The 14,053-nt window shown below is 52.7% G+C and overlaps 1 protein-coding gene across 1 annotated transcript in view; it reads right to left on the bottom strand.

Moving 5' to 3' along the window:
• Positions 1-5,147, bottom strand: part of LOC136044291 (gamma-aminobutyric acid receptor subunit gamma-4) — a 31,598-nt gene extending 26,451 nt beyond the window's left edge. The window contains exons 1-2 of the mRNA XM_065729531.1: positions 4,944-5,147; positions 130-278 (exon numbers count right to left, since the gene is read on the bottom strand). Coding sequence (XP_065585603.1) covers positions 130-278; positions 4,944-5,002 — 208 coding nt within the window. The 5' untranslated portion in view covers positions 5,003-5,147. The remainder of the gene's footprint in view (positions 1-129; positions 279-4,943) is intronic.
• Positions 5,148-14,053: the final 8,906 nt, after the last annotated feature.

The following is a 14,053-nucleotide window of genomic DNA, read 5'->3' as shown; positions in this document are numbered from 1 at the left end:
CGCAGCAGGGAGAAGAGTGGCTCAACCTGACCAAAAACCCAACTACAGCAGCCTCATTCTTTTAATGGAAAACCTGGGCCAGGTCACCATCCACTGCCAGGCTGCCCACGAGAGCTCAGGGACACTTACTGCCAATGTCAGGCCTCAGCTTGTTGTCGTAGTTCTTCAGCAGTGAGTTAAGGATCTGTGTAGCATCTGTTTCCTGTGCCCTGGGGGTGAGGACCCAGGTTTTATTGATGCTGAGGTAATCGTAATCATACTCCTCTGTGCTCTCACACCTGGAGCAGAGACAAAAGCAACATCACTGTGACATCTCTCTGGTGCTCAGAGGGAGTGGGGGCACAGCTGAGTTTCACAGGCACTAAAAGGGAGGGAGGAGGAGGAGGAGTGCAAGGAGCTTGGAGATCTCCACTCAGCAGTGCTGTGGAGATGACACACCTCTGCTCATTGCTGACCCAAGGGACCTTAGCTGGGCTCACAGCTGCTGACACCTGGAGCAGGCATCTTCAGGGAAGGCAACAGTGACCAAAAAACATCTGGGGCAAAAAGTGTCTATAAAGAAAACACTTCAGAGAAGAAGTCCTAAAGCCACCAATCCCTGCAAGCCTGGCTCACCAGGCACGCAGCCATCTGCCCTGTACAGATCCTGGGAAATTAAAGCCTTATGCAAACTCCTCTGCCCTCGGGCTGTGATCTGCCACAACCCATTCCTACTCACCAATCCTTCCTTCTCCACTTAGAGATGGAGAAGCTGGAGCATCTTTCAGTCCCAAGCCAGTATTTGTCCCCCTTCAGACATTGCACCGAACAGCAGTTTCTCCCCACCCCTTTCAAAAATGCCCTCTCTAAACCCTTAGTACCTCCCCTTTTCCTAAAGGAGCTTTCCTATCCCCCTCTCTAATTAAATTAGGCCCACGTGCTCACAGTGCTCTGGGCAGCTCATTCACAACCCAGTCCCTACAAAGACACAGCCATACAGGTGAGAGGATGCCGAGCAATCCTACCTCCCACCCAGCTCATCGTCTGACGTGTCAGCGTGTCCCCCGCTGCCGTGCCAGGCAGGGGCTCAGCAGGAGCTGCCTGCTGCTGACACCTCCCAGCTGGAGCCCGCAGCTCCGAGGTGTAAGTGGGCACCTCCGGTGCCTTCAGTGCCAGGCAGATGATGAGGGGAAGAAAGGCGTTGCGCTGACGTGCTGCCATTCGTTTACCAGAAGCCCCTCTTTTAAACCCCCGATGCAAGTTGCTTTCACAGCCTCTTTCTGACTCCTTGCATCTCCCCGGCTTTCAGGTGCTGGAACGCGTCTCCCGGCAGGGGCTGGGCTGTGTGCGGCTGCCTGCCTGCCGCTGCACGTTAGGTGCTGCTACATCAGCTCGTCGTTCCCCGTCTGACTGCGCGCTGCACTTCCTAACGAGGCTTAAGGAGTCTTAAGCAGGGCTGTCAGGTTGTGCTTCCCTACCCGAGCCGGAGCAGCACCAGCTCGCAGCCTTCCAACTGCGGCCCAGGGGCAGCTCTGCAGTCCTGGGACTGCACCCACCCCAAACCTGGCTCCTGGGGCCAGGGGGACAAGCAGGGGAGAGTGAGAGTGAGCCCAGCTGCTTTCCTTGCTGCCTTCAGTAAAGTGGGAACACAGCAGAACCTCGTGCTGGGATCCAACCTAGGATCCATCACCTGAAGCCATTCTGCCCTCTTGCTGCCCATCTGAACCCAGCTCCTGCAGCTCTAGGGCCGTGGCAGAGCACTAAACGTTCCCCCTGGGCTAAACCAGGCCAGGCTGCATACTCTGACCTCAGCTTTCTGGCTTTCCCCATTTTGCACTATTGCTGAACACCCTGCAGTTTGGGGTAGGAGCCACATCCATATTACAGATGCAGTGACACTACCGAAAATATATTTTTTTTCTCTATCTCTCTCTCTCTCTCTTTTTTTTTTTTTCCTAATGCAGCTAATCCTGGGCTACTAAACCACGCTAAGCCATTTTAGCATAAGCAAGCCAGCTTTTGCTGGAGAAAATATGCTTTTGCTGAATGCATGTAAGACATACAGAGCAGCTCTTGCCTGCCAGATATGATTCTGGTGCCACTCTCGAGCCCCCTGCCTCCCCAAAAGTGGCCCTAGTTCAAACCAAGAAGGGAAGAGCCCAGGAGCTATCACAGAGGACAGGAGCTAAGGGATGGAGGCTGCGCGTGTCCCACTCGAGCTGCAGATGGGAATGTCACACCACAAACCTGCAGCGATGCCCAGTGCTCCTGTGCACAGTGCTGTCCCCGTGGCTCTGTCTCCTCGCTCTGGCTCTGGCTGGGTGACAGGGGAAAGCCAGCTCCCATATGTCTCCGTGCAGCCAGAAGGAAAGGCAGAGCCACATTTCCTCACCTCTGCTCGTGGAAATGTCAAAACAGCCACCTCACAGCACTGCTCCTCACAGCCACAGGGTGCAGCTGGGAGAGCAGTGTAGGGACAGCGGCACAGGAGGGCACAGGGACACTGCAGGGCAGAGCTGGGGACCTGCGGGGAGCCCTGCTCTGAGCAGGCAGCCTGGCAGGGAAGTGTCCTGTCCGATGTGCCCATGTGTACAGATGGGATTGGACAACACTCCTTGGGCAACCCTGGGCATTACTGCAGGACACTGCCAGTTGCTTGCCTCCCTTATTCTGCTTTACTCAAGCAGGCACCTGTTTTGATGAGGTTCCCAAGAGCACTGATGGGCAGATTATAAGCCAGGCCAGCAAAGTGGGTCCCAGCAGGTGCAGTCCCAGGTTGTTGAGTACTTGCTGCCCTTCTGCCCCTTTGCTGTGGACCTCAGCTCCGTCCTGCCCTGCTGCATGGGCAGGGGAACTGAAGGGAGGCCAGCAGAACCGAGTGCTTCTCCCAGCTCTGCTGTGACCCTGCCCAGCAGCCTCAGGTGTGCCAACAAAGTCTGGAGCTGGTAGCATTTCACACTAAGAGATGCCACCATCGGGGTGCTGGTGCCTGCCCTGAGCTCCGTCCCCGGTCCTGAAGCAGAGATGTCCAGGAGAAGGTGCTGACCCCGGGCTGTGAGTGTCCCACCCCTCTGCAAACGCAGCTCAGTGCCTCGCCTGCACCACAGGAACAGACAGCAACACATCGCAAGGACATTTCACCTGGCTGACACAACACTGTGCTCAATCCCAATTACCACATGCTAATGTGTCCTTGTCACCCATCCCAATGCCTCCAAGGGCTTGTAGTCACAGGAACGTTCAGGCCAATTAAACTAAATCAGAAGTATGCAAAGAATTTAGGGAGAGGGGGCTCACTGAACAGTACTGTGTGTGTTTTACCTGTCCTCATACCTCTCCTTGTACAGCACACTCACTGAAGCCCTGTTGGTGAAGCCTGCACTATCAATCTCAGCTTTCTGGAGGTGTAACATTGTGCTAGATACACCTCCAAGGTTCTGAGCTGGGTGCCCCATCCCAGCCAGGCAGTGCCCTGGGAAATGCTGATGGGGAAATGGCCTAGGGATTGCTGAGTCACAGCACAGAGCATCCAGCCCACCCCATGCTGGGGTCTTGCAGCACATGCTGAGAGGAGAGCTTGCACACACTGCATCTGATCCTAGCCCGTCACCCAGGCACCCACTGTTAACGCAGGGCTGCCTGCAGCCAAGAAAATGCAGTGAGTGCAGGATGAGACCCCAGTGGTACTGCTTGCTCCTTTACTCCTTCTTCTCCCGCAGTCTTCCTCTGCTGCTCCATCGCCCCCACACCAGGCACAGCTGCTTCTCCTGGCAGCTCAGGGAAGAAGTAGGTACTGGCACCAGGCAGAAGGGAACCTGGGCCAGCTGTAGGGTATAGCTTCTCGCTCAAGGGCACGTAAATACAGGACTTAACACCACCTCCGTCCAATTTTGCAACCCGTCCCGTCTAAGCACAGTGTGACAGAGGAACTGGAACCATCACAGGCCCCTCTCAGCTCTGAGCCCCTCAATTAGAGCTTGGGTGCCAGGCATGAGCCGTGGGGCTGCTCTCTCTGTCCCCATGTTGGCACAGCTGATCTCTGGAGGACACCAGCACGGACCGGAGTTCAGGGAGTCTGGCAGAGGAGACCATCAGTAGCAGGATTCGTGCTCCTTGCCCCTGACTGCATTTGTAATGGGATTTGATCGGCTTTAAGGCGGCTTATTCTGTCAATTAGCTTCAGCCAGTGAAATCCCTCTTCTCTCGAGCCCCGGGGGCAACAATCTGCTGACTTGTTCTTCCCCGATCCAGCCATTAAACTCACCAGAGGGGATAGCAATTGTCAAAACGATAGTAATAAATAAAAAATAAATTAAAATATAAATAAGAATAAATTGGGGGGGGGGGGGGAAGAAAAAGGAAGGAGAAATAAAAAGATAAAGAAACTTAAAAACCCCTCGTGCGTGGGGCCTTTCATTGCTGTTTACAGAAGGGTGCTGGGGGAGAGCCATGCCCCCGGCCCCGTGCCCTCGCTGCCCCCTCGTCCCTATCCGCGCAGCACCCAGGCCGGCCCCGGTGCCAACCTGTGGAGCGGGGCAGAGCTCGCACCGTCCCCTCCCGATAGATGGGGGCAGCGGAGGGGCGCCGCTCAGCTCCGGGTGGAAATGCTCCGGTGATGCTCGGAGCGGCCGGGGCATGCCAAGCTCCCTCTGGTTGTCGTGTCCCCCCCCCCCCCCCCCCAGAGCTCAGCCCTGGGCGGGATTCGTGCGGAGAAGGGATGGCGATGCAGGGAACGAGGCGTCCCCTCGATTCGGGGCGTGCAAAATGGGGGACCCGAAGCGCAAAGGCACCGCGCGAGCACGGTGCGGCGGGACGCGGATCCTCGGGGCGGACTGCCAGGAGCAGCCGAGGGAACGGCGGTGCCCAGATCCCCGCCGAAACCGCGCCGCAACTCCGCGTCCGTCATCATCACCCCGACGGGAAACTGAGGCAGCGGGCGGGCGCCCGTCCGGCGGGATGCTCACCTGGCGGAGCGCAGCGCCGGCCCTAGGGCCAGGCAGAGCAGCAGGACCACCGCGGGCATCTCGGCGAGGCGAGGGCCGGATCCGGGCTTGGGGGGAGCGGCGGCGGCGGGACCCCCCCGATGCCCGCTGCGCCGCGCTCCAGCCCCGCCGCCTCCCGCCCGGCTCCGCGCCGCCGGGGAGGCAGGGGAAAGTTGGGCATCTCTTCTGCGAGTCGGCGGCGGGCGGAGGAGGGGCTCCGCGCAGGGTCCTAGCTCCCCGCGAGGGGCCGCCTCCCGCCCCCAGAGGGCCGGGCAGCAGCGGAGGGGGGGGTGGGGGGGCTCCTCGGAGAGCCGCCGTCACACAGCTGCCGCCACCGACAGCGGCAGCTGGCACCGGGCTGGTTCTGTCCCCTCTGCGGAACGATGGGCGGCGAGGTCCTCACCTAATTGCTTTCAGTGTATAGGGTTTTCTTCTTCTTCATTTATTTTATTTTATTTTTAGAGAGGGTCGTCATCATCATCATGAAAATAAATAAATGAAGAACGCAAGGCACGCGGTGCTACCGTGGGTTCTGCCTCACCTGTTGGGCTGCGGCCCTGTGAAAACAAGCTGGTGGGGTGCACGAGGGGCTGAGGGTTTTGGTCTGCTGCTCCCTGCTCCTGCTCTCCCTGGTTTGACGAGCATCTCGGGTATTTCTTCTCTCTGCTGGCATCCTGCGTGTAAACAGGAGTAACAGATTCCTTCTTGGCATGTTGTAGGTCAGAGTTACTGGGAATCAACTTTGTTACAGCTACATGCAGGAGAAATAATTATCTTCCATCAGCTGACAGCCTGTGAGATGCAGGAGCCTGCTCCCCAAAGGGCCTGCTCCTGCGTCTCGCAGAGATCACAGAATGGCTCAGTTTGGAAGGGACCTCAAAGCCCATTCAACCCCCATCTGTGCCCCTGACTAACTCAGGCTGCCCAGGGCCCCATCCAACCTGCCCTTGAGCACCTCCAGGGGTGGGGTGCACACAGCTTTTCTGGGCAGCAGTGCTGGGGCCTCACTGCCCTCAGGTAGGATCACAAATTGGGATTTGATGACGTCTGATGAACTGCCACCATGGGCAATGAGTTCCCTCGGCTCTGCCACAGCCTTTCTGCCCCAAGGCACAGGAAAATCTCTTCTTTGTTCTCCACTGGTAGCATGCTGGTAACCACTGTCTCATTGACTCAGTTCAGCAGGACAGGGACGTGTCACTTCCCCATGCTCACTCAGTGTCTTACAGCCAGGACCAATCTCGGTGGGGATGAGGAGGGCTGCAGCACACCCAGGGGATTTTGCAAGACTTTTCCTACACAGACTCTCCCTTGCTGATTCTTGCAGTGATCACCTTAACCCTCAAATATGAGATCTGAGCAGCATCAAAGCTGTAAGAGGCAGCTGCAGGCATCGCAGCTCCAAGATGGAATTTCCTTGTAACGGAGCAGCTGCAGCTGATGTTCTTTTAGTGCATGCACAGAAGCCACTCTGGGATGATGGGTTTATAGGAAGCACATGTCAAAAGAGTAAATAATGAAAATCAAAGCAACAGTGAAGGTGAAAAGAGCTCTTTCAACTTCAAAGCAAGGCACCAGATTGCCCCAGCAGTCCTTCAGGGACCCAGATGAAGATGAAGTAGGGAAAAACGCAACAGGAGGATGCAGCTGTTGAGGAGTTGTGGGCTTGAACAGATCACAGAAAATCCAGGGGTTCATACATGTGCTCTCAGCTCCCCCTCAAGACGCAGGATGTGAAGTGGTACGTGTGGAAATTCATTGCACCAATTTATTTGACTGCCTCTCCTGCAACATGAGGATGGAGAGACCTGGGGCAAGATGGGGCTGGCAGAGCTCAGAATGGCCCAAGGAGAGGCTGAGGATCAGAACATTCATTTCTGGTGCTGTTTTGGGGACACCTTCCAGGTGGTTGTATGTGCTGGGGGCACTGAACAGCTGTCCTCCCTGCTCTTCTTCACCGGTGCTGGTTTCTTGATTCAGCTGCTATTTACTTGTGCCTAAGGTAGGGATGAAGCATCCCGGTGGTGTGTGTAGGAGAGGAAGGGGAGGAGGGCAATGCCTTTCCAACACCTGATTTACCAACAGTGCAGGCTCAAGCAGGAAGAAACCTCTTCAAATTCACAGTGAATGGTTTTGAACAGAAAAGAAACAACGCTCAGTCTGAATGCTGAGAAGCACAAGATGTCCTGCATCAGTGTGCTGGGAGGAAACAGTCCCTGTTTTCCACTTTGAAGAGACATTTGTTTGGAGGTCTCCTGTTGGGATTCTCTGAACTTAAACAGGAAATGAAATGTTTCATTCAAGAAGCTTTTCGTGCCTTCTGGTGTTATGGTTTAGCTGGCAAACTGATAAAACCAATTATTTACAGAGTCCTCATGAACACAGAGCCCAGGGGACTCTGCTGCCACAATGAATGAGGCTTCCACCTGCGCAGGGGCTGCAGAAACAGAGCTGGGAGAAGCAGAGGCAACTCCAGCACTGTGCCAAGTCCCCTACGGCGCAGGGCTAGCAGGTTTCCCGAGTGAGCTGCCCCATAACCAGAGCCCTGTGCAAGTCTAGGCACACCTGCAGCCCCTTCTGAATTCTGCCGGTCTCAGTCCAAAGCTCCTTTGCAGTGTCGGCCGTGCTTGGAACCGCGGGTTGGGGCTGCGGGAGGCGGAGCGCTGCCCTCGGGCAGCACCACGGACAGCGGCCGTGTCCCGAGCAGGCAGCGATTCTGGGCTGCGTCGGGAGGGATGTGCCGAAGGAAAACCGATGCAAGTGCGGGAAGGTATGAACCCGAGGCGTTTATTCCCTCCTCCTGTCCGTGCTCTGCATCATCATCTGCAGGAAAGGGGAGGACTTGAGTTGCTGTCGCTGATGCTCGCACTCCGGGGCCATGCTGTGACCTGGAAGCTGTGGTTCCCCATGGGTTCCCTCCCCGTTCTCAGAGCTGTGGGACATCCCAGCAGAAGCTGAGTCCAAGGGGTCCACTTGGAAAACTCGGAGGATGAAAAATTCCTCGATAAATCTAAACTCTCTTCTCTGATTTGGGGCATGTCCTGCATGGTAGAAACATTTGTTTCCTCTCTGAGGGCATTTGTTGAACACAACCCAGGTTTTGTCTGTTCAGGCTCACCAGGCAGACCGGGCACAGCAGCAGATGCTGGGCTCACGCGACATCAATAACTGCTCCAGCTGGGCTCCAGCTTCCCACTGATAGGAATGGTGATGATGGATGAAGCAGAAAGGACACAATTTGAATTTTAGGTGCTGGAGTGAACTTGCAGATTAGAAAAAAAAAAAAATCATTTGGAGACTGAAGAAATTCGACATGAAGATTTTCCAAGGGGAATTAAAGGAGTGGGAGGACAGCCCAGGCCGAGAGCTGATGCAAGCTGTCCCAGGGGGTATTGATGGGAGCAAGAACTTTGCTTTCATTCTCTGCTACTACATCCTGAAAGAGCCTCCATGTCCCTTTCCAGTGTGAATAATCCTTTCAAGCTAGTTAGTGGGAAGAAATCACCAAGCAGATACACAATCTGATCCTGGGTGTCAAAACGGTTCTTGCTGTCATCCTGGGGATAGGAACAATGCCATCACCAGCTCTTTTTTATGGTTCTGTTCTTCTGGCACTCTCTCCAGCTCGGGGCTCAAAATGCTATATTCCTCTTTGGGATCAGTGTATGAAAAGAGAACATGTACGTAGGAAAGTGTGTGGAGGTGAAGAGAGTTGGCAGCATTTGGTGAAAAGGGAAAAAATCGCAGCAAATTGAGCAGCAGGAGTTCCAATGCAGTTTCAAATGGGAATTCATAGCTATGCCATCCAAGCACTGGATGTCACACGTCCAGCACAGGACCAAGAGCTGTGCTTTGGTGTGTAGACAACATCACAGCTGGGTTCAGGGCAGAGCCTGCACATGCACAAGCTGGCGTTCATGGGAAAACCCCATGGGGAGACACAGCCAGCCAGAACACTGCCTGGTTGCCTCCGTACTGCAGCTCTGCAGGAACCCACTGGCCTCCCTGGCAGGACTTAAAGAAGGAGCACAGTTTATATGTTGTTAATGCCCTTAGGCATTTCTGCCTGGAGCTGTGAGGTTTCAGTGACTTCTTTCCACGCTGAATCGGGAATGTTTATACAATAGTAAATAATGCTAACTGCTCATCTGTGGCTGAGCTCAGCTGCTGCAATTGTGACAGATGCCTGCAGCAAGCCCATGTTCTCACACCTCTTCTTGGAAGCTGTGAGGCATTTCAGGGTCCCTTTACTTCCCTCTCTTGTGAAGCTCTGACATCCCCCTAGCAGGAAGGAAAAGTCCACACTCAAGTGCCTGAACCCCAGGAACACATTTTGCAGGGGCTTGCTTCTGCCATGGGCTATGGATGCAACACGTGGGATGCTGTAGACCACAGTGCTCCCCATCGTGGCTGTGCTGGTGAGAGCTCTCTGGGGAAGTGGTTCCTGGGCAGATGAGACCTCGCATACCTCAGTGCTTTCTGATGGGCTGCCTGTACAGCCAACTACTCTCACCTGAAGCACTTAAGGGAAGAGATCATCTGATCTTACCACCAACCCATCCCCACCGTGCTTGCTATACCATGTCCCTCAGTGCCGCATCTACACTTCTCTTAAACACCTCCAGGAACAGTGACTCCACTACCTCCCTGGGGTGCCTGTTCCACTGCCTCACTACACTTTCTAAGAATGAATATTTCCTAACATCCAACCTGACCCCCTCGGTGCTCTCCCCCACCACCTCAGCCCCTCCAGCTGCCAGCAGCAATCAGAGGCAGCTGAGGCACAGAGAAGCCAACACAGAGCTGTGCTCAGTGCCCTGCGGCCTCCACACTGCAAAACCAATGGGGCAGAAATGCCTGCATTTCTGGAGAGAGATTCTGGCACTGGGGTCTAGTAATTGCCAGCACATCAGGAAAGAGAGATCTTCTCCTAATGCTGGCTAAGCTCCAGTCTTAATCTTGTTTGCCGCTATTAAGTCTCAGCAAAATCGAGCTGATGTGGTGAAAGGAGGTGAAATAAAAAGATTGGAGAGGAGATTGGAAGTCTGTTCAAAAAATGGAAGAGAAATAATCTTCAAAGATGACCACACACCCTGGACAGGGAGAGCTGCACAGATAAACACTGTGAAAGCAGCAGGAACCTCGCAGGGTGTGTTTTCGATTAATAGATTGTGGGAGGAAATATATTTGAGGCTGGAATGTCAAGGAACAGGAATGAGAGTGGAGTGACCAGAGCTGGGTCTTCAGGGTATGAAGCAAAGAGGTTTGAGAACACACATGGGGTACAGCACTATGGTCTCTCCCCTCCATACAAGCAACGACCAGGTATTCTCACAGATGCAGCTTCCACAACTCGTGCTTATCACCTCCTGCTGCTGGGTACATGTATCCTTCCAACAGCCTCAGGCAATGTGCTGCAGTTCAGTAAGGCTATGCCCCAAAGGCACTTCCCTTCACTTTGCAGAAAGTGCATCTGGGATGAAGGTCAGGGAGCATCTCTTGGGCAGCTGCATGCATTCAGTGCACAATGCTGGGGTATGTGGTGAAGAGACTGTGGCGTGGGGGATACGTCAAGGCAGAATGGAGTCCAGTGGTGTCCACATGGAGGGCAGCATGCAGAACAAAACCATCAGCTCCTGGAATAGCCATGCAGCAATTTTCCCTTCCATCATCACTAATGAGTTTGGTGGACAAGGGACTCTGTCTCCCAGGAGGCTGTTAGAGAATGCCTCCCAACAGCAGTCAAATCCCCCCCAAAAGAGCAAGCCATAATTACACCCACACAGCTCTCCACACACCGCACTAAGCTTCACCCAACCCCCCCCGTCAGAAGCATCCATACTGATGGAGTGGATACGTTGATTAAAAATCCCCAAAAATGAATAGATCAAGAGAAATGTGCCATATCCCTGCAGCAAGGGTGAAGTGCTTTTTAATTAAGGACAAAGAGATGCAAATGTCCTGAATCATCACAAGCAAATAGCAAAATAGCACCTGTCAGAATATGAAAAAACAAGCACTCAGTGTTCCCTTGTGATTAGCTTGAAGGAGGCATGGAGTTAAAAAAAATAAAATAAAAATAAAGTAAATCCCACTGGGAACTGAAAACTGAGATGGGGGAAGCAGACTTTCATTTCTGGCACCCAAAAAGATTCCTGTCTAGATGGAAAGGATGTGGGGACGTGGTGCTGCGGAGCACCCCATGCACACAGCTGTAGGACTGCATCCCGAACAGTGCCCTCAGGCATCCCCTGGCTTAGTGCCACCACTGTCCCATCACTGAGAAACCACTACTGGGCAGGGGGGGGGCACGAGGGAAAGGCAATGAAAGGAGCAAGTGTTGGGAAGCACAGTGAGAGCCAGCATGGCTCAGAAGGAGTGACAAAGGGCTGTGAAAGGAAGGCAGAGCGAAAGGGAAATGCCTGGAATAATAAGTGACGGACGGATGCCTTTGAAGGGGACTCGGGTTTCTCGGGTCTCCAGCCTGACCTACTTAAAACTGTCGTAATCTGATGAAGGAGCATCCTCTGGCTCTAAATATAAACTTCACTCCTCTTCACTCACATCTCTTCCTGCTGCCACTCTGTGTGGTCAGCAGCAGACTGTGAGGTGCTGTGTGCATCCCATAGACCCCAGAGGGATGAGAAAGGGCACCCCACCACCATGAGGACCCCACAGGGCTGCAAAGCTCTTTGCCCATGAGGAAGGGTCTCACAGCAGCACCGAGTCCAAGGAGACTGCGCTGGCACTGCATGACTTTACAGCAGTGTCTTTGGGAACAGGAGCAGCACTCTGAGTTGCCTGTGCTGCAGTGCTGCCAGGTAATGGTTCTTGGTATAAGCAATGCAGAAGCATGCATCAGGACCCAAAAATAAGAACTCCCAACTCCTTGTACACGTGTGATTTGCAGTCAAACGTTTCTTGCTTAAAATGAATCATAAATTTAGTTGCATGACAGAGTCCTGCGGCATCTAAACAATTAGCAAATTTAGGCAGAATTTGGCAATTAGTTTTAGCTAGAAGAAAAACAAACAAAACCATGATCCAAGAATAAAGAGCAGCTATCAAAGCACTTTTTTTTTCTGCTCTGTTTTGAAATGAAATGTTTTGCTTAAGAATGCCAAAATGTTACATCTATCCATTTTCTAAATTAAATACTTCAAGTTCTTCCACCTCAGCACACCACTGCTCATTGAAAACGCGACCTTCTCCGAGTAAAATAATGGAAAAAGAACCACTGTTTTGGCTGGAGCAAAATACCAAGAGGACAGGACAATTTTTTTTCATTTGCCCCATTTCGCTGAAAAGCCATATAGGCAAAATTTCCACTTCATAGAGTCATAGAATCATTAAGATTGGAAAAGAACACGAAGATCATCAAGTGCAGCCTGTCCCCACCATGCCCGCTAACCATGACCCTCAGTGACACATCTACACAGTTCTTGAGCACCTCCAGGGATACTCCCCCACTCCCTGTGCAGATTGTGCCAGTGCCTCACTACTCTCTCTGAGAAGGAATTTTTCTGATATCCAACAGGAACCTCCCATGGCATTATCGGCAGATTGGAGAGACTCATCATACTGTCATATCAAGATATTTCATCATACCCTTGCACCCCACAGATAAGGTCTTGAGGACTGATGAGCTGTTTGGGAACCTTCATACACCTTTACCCAACTTCTTTACTTTGGAGGCAAAAGCCTATGTGGGAAAGAAACAATTACATTTCTTTAAGAAAGTCATTACAGAAGCTAGCAGGCGGTGTCTCATACCACCAGCAGAATGAGATAGTTTGTTCCCTTTGTGGCGACAGGCCCCGTTAATTTTCTTGGCAGGACCTCCCATGCTAAAGCAACAAAGCAAACGTTTGCTTTGACTATTTTTGACAGTGTTTGTGAACACTGGGAAGCTCAGGGTATGTATTGCTATAATGCTATAAGGTGATGGAAAGTACAGCAATAACAGGCGGATGGCACAATCCTAGGCTGCAGCAAATGAGGACAAGTCCAAAAGTAACAGCCAAGGACACAAAAACATAGGATGAAAATTTGCCTACAATTGGAAGACCTCAGGTAGGCAGGAACATCCAGCATAAGCCCTCGTCTGCACCACCACCCCATAAACGAGGTCTGGGAAGGGTCACTCAATACATTGCATGCACCTGAGCTCCCCTTGGTAGGCCCTGCCTTCCCACCAGGTGCTCAATCACTGCTTCAAGCTGTGACTTAGCATTTCCACTACAGGGCAATAAATAAATAGAAAACAACAGATATTCTCTTAATGTGAAATGCTATTCACGTTAATTTTGGCAAAGCTCAAATTTAGGATAAAATGGGAGCTGACAGATTCTCCTTGAAGGGGGAGGGAGGACAGAAGAAAATATTTAGTAAAGAGAAAGGGAAGATCAGACAGGCAAAATGGATTTTTTTTAAAGCTTGCAAGGAGATGCTAAGCTCAATAATCAGACAAGAAAGGCAGTGAGCAGCTATCAAAGCAGCACCATTTTAAGAGCCATACTCATCTGAAAGCAACTTTTAGTTCTCAGGAAAACTGCCGCCTCAACAGCTGTCCCAATTAGAGCCAGCCGGAAATTTCCCAATAAACCAACATTTTGTGAGAAAGTAATTCGCTGAGTCTGAAGCGCTCTGAGTTGGCTGAACTGCTGCTGGATATGAGCGGGGCTGCGGGGGGGCTGGCATTCAGCTGGCAGCTCTCTGTCACCAGCAGGAATGGGGAAGGGAAAGGCAATGCTGGGGAGCGGCTGCAGGTGCCAGGAGGTGCCTCGTCCGTGTCATTTACGCTCAGGATTTGGTTTCAAAAAGATAAAAAGGCAACCGAGTTTCTTATGAACATGAAGTCGAGCCAGACAGATTTGTTTACGCCACCATCCCATATGTCTGACCCCATTTTAGGATCTGGAGCATGAATCATCCCGAAAAAACCACAAACCGAAGTGCTGCCGAGTGGCCCATGCTAGAAGCATCACGGGACAGGCGGGCATGCTCATGGCCATGAGAAAGTACGTTTGCCCTCTGGACAGCAGGGGGCACGCCAGGGGGCTCTCACGTGGACTATTTTGCTGCAGCTCTGT

The sequence above is a fragment of the Cyrtonyx montezumae genome, unplaced genomic scaffold (assembly GCF_038088225.1).
Source record: "Cyrtonyx montezumae isolate F1298 unplaced genomic scaffold, pur_monq_1.0 scaffold_11, whole genome shotgun sequence".
Taxonomy (NCBI): Eukaryota; Metazoa; Chordata; class Aves; order Galliformes; family Odontophoridae; genus Cyrtonyx; species Cyrtonyx montezumae.
This window is presented reverse-complemented; position numbering and strand designations above follow the sequence as displayed.